The sequence below is a fragment of the Taeniopygia guttata genome, chromosome 26 (genome assembly GCF_048771995.1).
Source record: "Taeniopygia guttata chromosome 26, bTaeGut7.mat, whole genome shotgun sequence".
NCBI classification, from domain to species: Eukaryota; Metazoa; Chordata; class Aves; order Passeriformes; family Estrildidae; genus Taeniopygia; species Taeniopygia guttata.
In genome coordinates, this window is record NC_133051.1 from 475,292 (window position 1) to 487,679 (window position 12,388).

At 50.7% G+C, this 12,388-nt stretch overlaps 1 protein-coding gene across 5 annotated transcripts in view; it reads left to right on the forward strand.

The window, feature by feature from the left end:
• Positions 1–12,388, forward strand: part of KCND3 (potassium voltage-gated channel subfamily D member 3) — a 90,065-nt gene that overhangs the window by 59,959 nt on the left and 17,718 nt on the right. For all 5 annotated transcript variants that reach the window (XM_030291785.4, XM_030291790.4, XM_041721271.2 and 2 more), the window contains exon 3: positions 8,479–8,641. In XM_030291785.4, the coding sequence (XP_030147645.4) occupies positions 8,479–8,641 (163 nt within the window). The remainder of the gene's footprint in view (positions 1–8,478; positions 8,642–12,388) is intronic.

The following is a 12,388-nucleotide window of genomic DNA, read 5'->3' on the forward strand; positions in this document are numbered from 1 at the left end:
CCGTGGGTAATTGTGCTGCAATTATGGCAAGCAGCACTGTGTCGTGGCAGTGCGTACGGTGGTTATTTCAGCAGAAATAGCCTCGTGCATTTCTAAAAAAGCATTTTTCAGCCCCTTTACGTACAACAGGCAGTGACAGACGGAGCCTGATTTACATAAAACCACACAAGCATCAAGTTCTTTTCAAGCCAGCCTCCAAAATAGCTCCAAAGCAGCACCATGGGCAGCGCCCAGCCGGGATGTGTGTGTGACACTGCCAGGTCCTGCCAGGGCAGGGCTGCTGCCCTCTGCCCCCACGGGTGACTCCTGAGCCCACAGCCCTGCCCAGGGGGGCCTGGAGAAAAATCAGGGTCCCTAAAACAACAGCTACAGCGTGGTGCACCTGCTCTGAGCCCACAGCCCTGCCCAGATGGGATGAAGAACAGCCAGGGTCCCTAAAACAGCAGCTACAGCATGGCCCACCAGGTCCGGGACACCTGGACTTGGGGACAACTTTGGTTTTTTGGGGTTTTTTGTTTGGTTGGTTGGTTTTTAGTTTTTGGGTCTTTTTGCAACTTCAGAATTCAAAGATTCCGTCCCAGAGGACAGCTCTGCAGCAGAGCAGGTGGAGGAGCAGATTTCACAGCTTAGGAGGGCTCTGGGATTGCCCTGCCATGGCACATCTGTGCCAGGAGGGCACCTCCCCATGCACAGAGCTGCAGCTCGGGGTGCCCCCAGCACAGCACCCCCAGCACCCAGCACAGCACCCACACAGCACCCACACAGCACCCTTGGCACAAACTCGGGGCAGCAGCGAGGCCAAACCCTGAGCCCTGCTCCACATCCCTCCCCTCCCTTCGGGAATCCAAACACCTCCTGTGGCTGTGAAATAGTGCTGCCAGACAGCTCATGAATAGAAATGCGCTCTGAAAATTGCCCAGCTGAAGGCCAGCCCTGCTTATCTACAGAGCTGGTTACTGTGAAAAATCACTGAAAGTCGAACCAGTCCATTACTTGCCCAGAGGACCTTACAGGAGTCTGCATCTGAAACAGCAGTGAACCAACACCTTTTGAATATTAAAGAACTCCCCAAACAGCTCCTTCTGCCCCGGTGTAAACTGGAGAAGTGAAACATCAAAGCAGCCTCCAGGGAGTGAATTGTGTTGACATTTTACTTTGATTAAAAAGCTGATCTTTGTTAAGCCACACCTAACGCAGAAATGCCAGCAGGTCCGGAGGCAGAGAACGCTGCACTGGCATGCTAAAGGGAAAGAGAAAGTGAAATAAAAAGTCTCAGAGATTTGAGCTCGGTCCAACTTGCCCCAGCCCTGCCCTTCAGTGGGGCTCACTTGGTGAGAGCCTATCTGCACCTGAATGCCAGCACAGGCTCCTGCTGCAGGGAAACCTGCAGCTCCTGCAGCTCCTGCAGCTCCTGCAGCTCCTGCAGGGGTGAGGGGCTCTGTCCTGCAGCTCCTGCAGCCCCTGCACCCCTGCAGGGGCGGGGGGCTCTGTTTGAGCCCCCAGCAGTGCTGCAGGACAGAGCCCCTGCTCACCCCCTGCTCACCCCCTGCTCACCCCCTGCTCACCCCCTGCTCAGCCCTGGTCCCTGCAGGACAGAGCCCCCTCCTCACTCTCTGCTTTGCAGCCCAAACAGGAGGCTCGGGAGGAATGAGGGGATATTAAATTAAGCTCAGGTGAACCTTCTGGGGAAATTCAAGGGAACGGAATTGCAGAGCATTTGCTTTTACCTATTTCTCCCTGTTTATTTGGCAAATGCTTGCGAGCAAACTCCGTGTTTAATGAGGAGGAAAGCACTGATGAAAAGATACACATTTTTTTTAACATCTTTAATCTGAATTCCTGCTGGTGCTGCACATTTTCCCAATAGAATGCCTATAGGTGCTGAGGTTGTCCTGCAATTTTTTACTGGTTACACCCCAGACTAGATCAGATGCAGGAGACAGATGTATAGCCATATACCTATGTATGGATAAAGACTTCCAGATAAACACAGAACTTCAAGCTCAGCAAGCAGAGCCTCAGTTCCTCTGTGATTTGAGAGGACAAATGCTGGTGTCATGTGCAATGTACACAGATTTGCTGCAGCAGGGAGACAGGGGCCTTGCTCCCAGGGGCACTGATCATCACCTGCGTCCTTGCTAGGGCTCTGAATGTGTCAGGGCAGGAGGAGGTGTCCCTGCAGCAGGCTGGGATGGGATCCAGGCTCTCCTGAGCTCTGTTCTGAGCAGGGAATCGTTGTCACCTTGCCAGTGGCACCGGGAGGAACAGCCCCTCCTGTGCCGGTGTCCTGGCCAGGGGCTGCAGCGAGTTCTGGGGCTGGGGCCTTTCAGCTGCAGGCTTCTGCCTTAAATCTAAACGTGAACCCCCTGAAATCTGGGTGCACAGTGAAAGTCACCCTCTCCTGACAGGAACTGGCAGTGTGAGAAACACATCCCAGGATTCTGTGAGCCATGACAGCCAGGTAAGCCAGCAGCTGATATCAGCACTGATAAATATAGACACTTCTTATATAAGAAGGGACAGTCAGGTCACTGACTTTTTAGGAAGATGTTCTCATTGATTTCCAATAGGAGGTTCTGGTCTCAAATACTGTATAAAATGGCATTTTGATATTGTTAATGCCAGGTACCGAATAAAAGGAATGCTTAATCTAAGTGTAAATAGTGACTGTGGAAATAGGGACTGGCCACTGTCAGTGCAAAGAGCAGAGTCCCTTAGACAAAGAGCAGGAGAAACGTGGGGATCAGTGCAGCAAAGGCTTGCTCTCACTTTTGGGTGAGACTGGAGGAGAAAAGAGCTGCCCCAGGTCACACAGAGAGCCCCAGTGCCACCCCCAGGGCCTCTCCCTTCCCCAGGGCAGCTGGCACCGCCAGGAAATCTCCTGCAGAAGGGAAGGGAAGGAAATCTGCCTGGGGGCTGAATCCCCGGCCAGGAATGACAAGTGAAGGACAAACATGTAACGTTTAGCGAGTGAATAAATATTAAAATAAAAGGATTTGGGAGCACTGTCATGATCTCAGTGCTTACATCAGGCACAGGCTGTGCATATCTTCCCATTACAGTTACTGGGAGGAAAACAAACTGGATTACCAGGGCTTAGTGCTTAAGCAGTCTGTTCCAGCAGCAAGGCAAGGAACTTGGGCTGCCCTGGCATTACAGATGAGATTCAGACAGGACAGGGAAAAGACAAGGATCAGACTGCTTTCCCACTCAAAGCACAGCGATTATGCTAAAGAAATAAAACAAAAATCACAAAACCTTCCCAGCTCATCGCCAGAAATGCCAGCAGGGCTTGGGGAAGCGGAGCTCTGAGAAGTCAGCCCGGGTTTCACCCTCATTTTCCTGCCAGGATGTCAAACCTGCCACTCTCACTGGTGGGCAGGGGAGCTCTGCCTCTGTTTTCAGGGGACAGAGCTCCTACAGGAGATAAAATCATTGAGCACAATGATGGGAATAAGGCTCATTTTACTGGGAGAACTCTGGTTCCATTAAAGCTTGAACCCACCCCTTCATTTTAACAGGAAATTATTTCATTTCAGAAATAAAACCAGCCAGAAAACTGGCATCCCTCTGCAGGGGAAAGCTCAGCTCCCCAAAAAGCAGCAGCAGGAGGGGAAGGATGGCTCAGGAATGCTCACCCTGAAGGAAGGCTGAGGAGAAAGGGGGAATTCTCCACAGCACACACGGCAGGGAAGTAGCAGATGATGGTTTCAATCTGAGCCTGTGCAAGGGATGATGGAAAATCCGCCAGGACAGGAAGGGAATTAGAAAATCAAAGCTGCTGACGGGGGAGCTGTGAATTCCCAACTGCACAAGCTGGGGAGGGCCAGGCAGGGGACTTAGGACTAGACAAAAGATTTACTGGTGGAAGCTGCAAAATGGTAATTTCACTGTGCAGTCATGGCAGCAGAAAACAAACCAGGGGGGCACACAGGAACATCCTATGTGACACACTGGGCACCTCCTGGCACACAGGGGGCACAGGGACATCCTCTGTGGCACACAGGGAGCACACAGGGACATCCTGTGTGGCATAAAGGGCACCTCCTGGCACACAGGGGACACACAGGGATGCTCTATGGCACACAGGACACTCCCTGACACACAGAACACCCTCTGTCACACACAGGGACACCTTCTGTCACACAGGACACCCTCTGTGGCACTGGGGGCACACAAAGCACCCCCTGGCACACACAGGGCACCAGGCAAGTTTGGGATTTGGCACCCGCAGCAGAGCCCCAAAACCCCCTGCAGGGCTGCTCCCAGAGGGAATTTGGGAATTTGGCAGCAGGAGAACCCCAGGACCCCTGTGCAGGGCTGCTCCCAGGGAATTTGGGATTTGGCTGCCCAGGAAGGAGCGGGAAGCAGCCCCTGGCAGTGCCAGCGAAGGTGACCCCATCCATCACTGGCAAACTTGGACAGCCCTGCCCGAGTTTCGCTGAGAATGATAAAACTCTCCAAGGAAGAAGAAAATAACAGAGACTTCCAGGCAGGGCTATTTTTCTTCTTGATTTTCTTTCTATTTGAAAGAAAAATCCTGCTAAATCTGAGGTGGCTTTAATCAAATACAGACAAAGTAAACGGAACTGTTCCCAAACCAGTCTCTCTTCTTGATTGGCTTTCGTGACTTTCACTGAAAAAGTTTGTGGTTCCAATTGTTTGTTTCCTTACTAAAACCCAAAACATTTCCAGCAAAACCTACAGGGGTGAGCACAGTCCTTCAGTCCATCCTCGAAAATTCCCTGAAACAGAATAAAACATAGGGAAGGGAAGGGAAGGGAAGGGAAGGGAAGGGAAGGGAAGGGAAGGGAAGGGAAGGGAAGGGAAGGGAAGGGAAGGGAAGGGAAGGGAAGGGAAGGGAAGGGAAGGGAAGGGAAGGGAAGGGAAGGGAAGGGAAGGGAAGGGAAGGGAAGGGAAGGGAAGGGAAGGGAAGGGAAGGGAAGGGAAGGGAAGGGAAGGGAAGGGAAGGGAAGGGAAGGGAAGGGAAGGGAAGGGAAGGGAAGGGAAGGGAAGGGAAGGGAAGGGACCTGCCCAGGGACAGAGGGACGAAGATTTTGTCCCTCTCTGATCAGCCCTCAGAAGGGCTGCAGAAACCTGACAAAGGATCCGGGCATTACGTGGCTTTTCTCTGCATAATCATGGCATTGCTTCTCTCTCTAAATGTGTTATTTATTATCTGTTCAGCCCCCAGCACATCTCCTGGCCTGTGCAGAGAGCCTGGGCTGTGGAATGCTCTGTCACAAATACTCCATTACAACTCCCTCCCTTTTCTTCCATCACTCCTCCAACTTCTTTGAAACTGGTTCCAAGTTCAACTTTTCCAGAGTCTGAGGCTTTCAAAAAGCCAATTCTTAAAAAGCTAATTAGTTCCCCATAGGCTTTTTTTTTTTTTTTTTGACTCAGTAAATATTTCTGAGATTGCTTTTTGTATAATCAGTGTTAGCAGCTCATTAAAATGCACAGTATGTGGATCATTTGGAATGTGACATGGCTCAGCATGGACACTCAAGCTGCTTAAAAAGACAGAAACGAAAAAGATGAGGATGAAATGAAAGCAAAAACCCAGCATTTCCTTTAAGCTGACACCACAGTTAAGGATTTAAGACAGGGCAGGGAGCCTTCAGCCCTGCTATTAGGAGAAAAGTCTAATTGCTCAATGCACTGCCTGCCCTCTCCAGCCTGCACGCTCTCCAAAAAGATTCCTTTTACAGAGAGTCGAGATGCAAAAAAAATTGGATTCTCTGAGCAGGTAATTGTGTAAGGTTTTCACTCTGAGTAATATGAGGATTCTTTTTGAATTAATAATGAATGAAGTAATTTAAAAGGCCTTTAGTGTGTGCAGCCAGAAATAAATAATGCCTTAATCTGAGACATTTTATTTTCCATTAAAACAAACACTTTTTAAAAAGTGGACATTACTGAGCAGCACTCAGCTGCTCTCATGCCAGATGCCTGGATCAGATGGACTATAAAACAAACCCCAAATCAGCCCCTCACTGGCTGGGAAAAACAGAAATAAACCCCAAATCAGCCCCTCAGAGACTGGGAAAACCAGAAATAATCCCCAAATCAGCCCCTCACAGACCAAGAAAAGCCATAAGCAAACCCCAGGCTTGGCTCTGCACTGAAGTACCCCCAGTTTCTGTGCCAGCTGTTGGAGCACAGCTGGGCATTCCCTTTCCCATCCCAGGGCTGAGGCAGGTCCTTGCAGGGAGCAGATCTCCCTGTGCCCTGTCCCCTGCTCAGGGCCTGGCACAGGGAACACTCCATGGGAGCCTTTCATCATTTAGGACGAGGGGCTTTCGCTTTCTGACCTACTTTTCTTGCCAATGGAATCCCATTTTTAGCTTCAACTGGAGGTCTGACTGTTACCCGAATCAGACCATCTGTTTTAGCTGCCTACGGGCTGAGAGGCTGAGCCAAGCCAGGAGGGATACATGGAACCAGCCTGCTGATACCTGAAGCATTCTCCACCCTTTGTGTATTAAATTACCTACTTATTTATTTACTTACTTATTCCTGACTCCTCACAACATTCCCGTTTCCCTGGGCTGGGCCTGCTGCTGTTGGGAGGAATTTTCCTGCCACCAGCTGCTCTCAGGGCTATTGGAAATGCAGGTGAATCCCGTGGGCAGAAATGCTGGTGGCTGACTCCAGCTCAGAGGGCTGAATGATTTCTTTATTATAACTATACTATAATACATTAATATTCTATTTAAAGGAGAAACTAAAACTACAAACCTACTTTTTCTAATTCCATCTCTAACTCACAACTCGTGACCCTCTCTGAGTCCAGCCCCAGGCAGGTTGGATTGGCCACCAGGCACAAACAATCCTCACCACAATCCAACCAAGCATCACCCCAGGTGAACAATTCTCCAAATACATTCCACATGGGAAAACAAGGAGCAGGAATAGAAATTGTTTTCTCTTTCTTCCCTCTGTGAAAATTCCTGAGCGAGGAGAAAGTGGCTGCACACAGGTCACCTCTGTGCACAGCTGGAGCAATGAGCAGCCCACAGCTGGTCCAGCTCAGCTGTGCCTCCACTGGGCTCTGCTGAGGGCTGGTGCAGGCTGCCCTGGGAAATCCTTCAGGGAATAAATAACCTTCCTCTCTTCCATTACAGAAGCAACAGATCTTGCTTCTCCTCAGAGGAGGACAATTTTGAACACGTCTCTGCCCTTTTATCACGCAAAACTCAGTAAGAAATACGAATTTATAAACCAGAACAATACCAAAAAGGCAACTTTACTGGAAAATCCCTACTAAGCAACTTCTGACCACAGCTTTGCTAAAAATCAAAGCAAATCCAAGTGCTGAAGATAAGCTGCTGCTAGAGCTGATAGCATCTCCAGCCCTCATCCCTCACAGCTTGGCTGAGGGCTGGAATTGCAGAGAATTTCTAGAGCATCCATGAAAACATCAGCAAATGAATTATGCCAGGGAAAAAGAAAACAGTAGTGTGAAACCATGCCAGATCTCGCAGTTGAATACCCAGCTGGGGAACTGCCCAGCTCCAAACAAGGCAGAAAATAAGTATATTTAATGTAAAAGAATCCTAGCATGAAATAGGCTCTGTACTTCCCCGGCCACGGCTGATTTACTGCTCAGGGCTGGATTTGACAGCCTGTTTGCAGATTCTCCTGCTTCAAACCCTCTGGCTCTGTGCAGCCCAGCCTTGCAGGAGGCTCGGGGACCCAAGGTGCAGGGGGTGCTTCTGGGGTCCTCTGGAACCCGCTGGACACCCCTGGAGACATCCCAGGAGGGGAGGACGGGGCTCAGAGCAGCCCGAGGTGGTGGGAAATGCCCCTGCTCGCTGCAGGCAGTAAATGGCCTTTAAAGGCCCCTTCCAGCCCAAAGCACAGGGGAGCTCGGGGGGCTCCTTCCAGCCGGGGGATGAGGGATGCTGAATTAAACCCTAAAGCAAAGCTCCAAGCACCCAGCCCCTGCCACAGCTGTTAATTCCATGGAGAGCAATGAGCAAGGTTTGCTCCTGTTCCCTTGGATCATTGGAAGTGACACAGTCATTATTTCACGGGGGGCTCAGAGCAACGGGAGCCAGATGAGCTCGGGCTGGCACCTATGGAACGGGGGCAGAGCTGTCAGGTGCAATATCCACAGGCTGGCGATGCCTCTGAAACCTTCCAGTGAATCCTGGCTGGTTCCTCTCCTTGTGTGGGCCCAACACTGCCAGCGAGCTCCTGGCAGTACAACGAGGGGTCTCCTGCACCTGGGAAGCCACATGCTAATTCCATGCTGTATTCCAGCTCTTTCAGGCAAAAGGCTTTCAGAATCATGGGCTATTGTGCAGCACATAATGATATTATTCTGTCCCCATTGTCCTAAAAGCAGACGCTTACAGGCTGGAGCAGAATCTCCTTTTGCCTCTCCTGTCCTGGGCAGAAGGGAGGTGCCCAGGGCCCGCCGGGGCTCGGGCTCTGAAGGAGGGGCCCCCTCTGTGTTTGTGCCCGCAGCTACGGGGACATGGTGCCCAAGACCATCGCGGGGAAGATCTTTGGCTCCATCTGCTCGCTCAGCGGGGTGCTGGTCATCGCCCTGCCCGTGCCCGTCATCGTCTCCAACTTCAGCCGCATCTACCACCAGAACCAGCGCGCCGACAAGCGCCGGGCACAGAAGGTGAGTGACCCCTCCTGCCCACGCCTGCTGGCCCTCGGGGCCACCTCCCACCCTGCCAGCCCCTGCACGCTCGGATAAACCCCCAGAACCAGCCCCTCACCATGGCCAAAAGCTGCCGACGCCCCGGGGCTCTGGGGAAGGGACACGGGACAGACAAACCCCCCAGCCCCAAAGGCAGCACAGACAGCACAAAGGAGGTGCCCAAACTCACCCCCTGCAGCTGGCACTGATGGAAACCCACTGTTTGCATCAGAACAAGGGAGGGACTGAGCTGCCAGGGCCCCCAAAACAACACACACACCCCAAAGTGGAACAAAATATGGCACAGTGATTCCTGCTTGGCTTTTCTCCAGGACTTGTGGTCTGAAACACCACTGCTGCCAAATTTCAGCCCCCACACATGTTTTAATGTTCCAGTGGCATCCAGCTCTGAGCCATTTCACACCAGGTTAATGTGGAAACCTCACACACAGCTGGATGGACTTTTGTACAGAATTCTCCTGTTATATGTCACAAAATTACACCCAGATGATAACTTTGCTAGCCACATCTCTAGCACAAGGACGATAAACTCGCATGATCCCACCAGATTTGAGCTCTGGTTGACCCAAAGTCCAACCAGGATAATTTCTACGTCCTACCTTGGAAGCAGAATGTGCCCCCATGAAAGTGCACCAGCTCAACCCTCCCTCCTGCACGCTCTGGGCCAGAGTATTTTCGGATCAGGAGCAACAGGGCTGTTATTACTCACCTTTCCCACGTTCTTGTCTGGAGCAGATAGAGAGCTGTGTGCACATAAACCCTGAAATCATCCCCAGGAGCTCTTTGTCCTCCTGCCTGCCTCGCTCCTTGTCTCTCTGTACTTTCAAACACATCGTCCAGCAACATGCACTTACCAGCTCACATACCCCTCAAAGTGGGACTGGAGCACTGGGAATACACAAAAGCCCCTGGAAATGTGAAGGGATTACTGAATATTCCAAATTCTGAACGGGTTTTGCCAGTGGAAGCTCACTGAGTCACTAAGAGAGTGTAACAGATTTGCTAGATCTCTATTTCAATCTGCTAAATTACACCACAGCCAGAATCAGGTTTCTACAACAACTGCAAACCAAAGGCCTGAGGTTCTTTTTCTCCCTGTGGAATTCTGTCTGCCAGAAATTCAAGACTCAGGGGACCTGATGGAGAATAGTAGTAGAAAAAAGTGTTATTTCTGCTTCAGGCAAGCATCTGGGCCGTGCCTACTTCTTGCATCTCAGGGAGCTGACAGCAGAGAGCTCACATACAAGACCTACAAAACCACAAAATTTGGCAGTCAAAACACCAAAGGGGAGTAGCAGAGAGACAGAATTGTGCAGGAATCAGCTGCAGCTCTGCAAGGCACTGCTGGGCTGTACAAACCCTGCCTGAGGTTTGACAGGGTACATGTGAGACTGGGGAGGTGCTTTGGAGGGACGGCTCTTGATGTGCTCACACACAACTCAGCAGAGACAAAAGAAGGGTACAGGTAAAGGTAAAAGGACACAGGAATGGCAAAGGCCACTCTGTGCCATGCTCTGCTCTGTGGCAGCTGGCACAGGGATCCAGGGTGATCAGTTCTGTCACTTGGTAACAGGGAGAAGTGCCACCACCTTTGGTGCCAGTATGATGGAGTGCAGCTTTTATAAAGGTTTGCTGTATTGACACACACAGTGTATAATTTCCCCCCATTTGAATTTCTAATTCCCTTGATATTGGTGGAATTTCTCAGTACAGAAACTTTTCTCAAGTCAGAAGTGTGAGTAATTTTCACATGATCAGCACTGCATGAATACTAAAAAGCAGGGAAGAGAGAGAAGCACATTAATGACAATCCCCCTGGAGCTGGCCAGGGTGTGCAGAGGGACATTGAGGATCTGCTTTGATACCACACTTGTTCCAGCATCATCCCACCCTGCACTGAGTCCCATCCCCAGAAACAGTTACAGCTCTGCCCCCATCTCATTTGCTTGGATTCTTCAAGAAGTTTGGAAAAATCTCTTTGCTCTCTCAGCCATTGAATATGAAGAACCCACCAGCAGAAGCTCCTTTTAAAGAATTTAGGAGACAGCTGGGAGTCAGCACAATGCCTTCCTTTAGCACTCCAGGAACTTCTCTTTGGACTGAAGAGCAGTTTCCTGCATTAGGATAAATGCTTTGAAAGTTCTGTTTAGTTCGGGAATCATAACTTTCATGGTGTACAGGTAGATTTCAAAACAAGGCTACAGACCTTATAAATGTTTTTCTGTGAACGCAGAGTGAGATTTCCCATGCCCAGTAGCAAAGGCAGAAGTGCTGTACAGCACCAGGCTGCATTGGCATTGCCAGGCTGGAAGGATGGGTGTGAGGGTGTGTGTGGCTTCTGAGGGGCTGCACTCCAAAATCCAGAACGCAGCCCAGCCCCTCTGCTCTGCTGTGCTCAGCCCCAGCTCTGCCTCTCAACTGTGAGGGGGCTCTGGTCTAGCAGGAAGAGGTATTTAAGTAACGTGAATAAAATACCAGGAGGTGGCTGTTACTCATCAGCATCTATTCTTCAACTAACTGAGGAGAAATGTTCCTTAAAAAGAAAAAAACCCAGTAAAACACAAACCCCAACTACCAGTGATCTAATTGCTTTAAAGATAAATTATTCTTTGCCAAATCTGTACTGTGAGACAATTAATTACCAGGAGATCTGGCAAATCTTAATTCATTGCGCCGTGGCATCAAATTCTGTCCTCTGGCGTGCAGCAAGGAGCAGGCCAGTGTGAATGGGAGATTAATTGATCATTTGTGACAAGGTTCATTCTGGTAAAATTGTTGTGTTTTTTTCCTTCCCCAACGACTCTTTTTTCCCCCCCTTTTTTGACTGATGTGCTAAGAATAGACCTTCCTGACTTTGAAGCGATGCTGTTCTTCAGTGAATGTCACAGCCTTGGTTTTAAAAGAGAATGTGACACTTAAAAGGCTTGACAATAGAATGACTTTGTAATTCAGATGATGCTGGAGGAGCCCCTGTGCTGTGCAGTTTGCAGCACGGAGGAGAAGGAGAAGGAGCTGCTGCTGGGGGGAGGACAACACCTCCCACTTGCCCACCCTGGCAAGAAAAGGCAGAGGCAGCTGCTGACAGCTCCTGAATGCTGCTCCTTTGGCAGCATGGGGAAGGAGAGCAGCTCATTGTTCGGAGCTGCAGAAGGGCTGGGCACAGTGCCACTGTCCCAGTCCAGCCACAGGGACATTGCAGGACAGGGCTGAGGGCTGGGGGTGGCACGGGGGGACAGGAGAGCCCCCAGGGCAAAATTCAGCAGGGCTGTTCTGGATCTCACCTGGGGGAAAGCAAAGCTTCAAAGGGTGGCCTTGGAAAATGGGCTACCCATAACATCAGGAAAAATAGAAATGCTCAGATGCTGCGGGCAAAAAGAAAAACCCAGCCCTGCTTGGAGTGCATTTAGCATGGAATAGCTGGGTTTGCTCAATGAGCCGAGCTGCTGGAGGAGCTGATAATCCCAGGGGGGCTGGCACGGCACAGGGGCTGCACTGGAGCTGCCAGCACATCCAGACCCTGGGCAGCCACAGCGCTGGGTTCAATCTGCAGAAAATGGGCTTTTGACCACTGCAGCCTCTCAGGGTGTCCAATTCATTCCATTTATCATCCGGTGCCCTTTGGCTCCCTGAGAACCAGCAGCGAGCTGCAAAAGCCTGGGGGCAGACTTCTCATTCCATCCCACAGGCTGCGGGGAGAGAACCAAA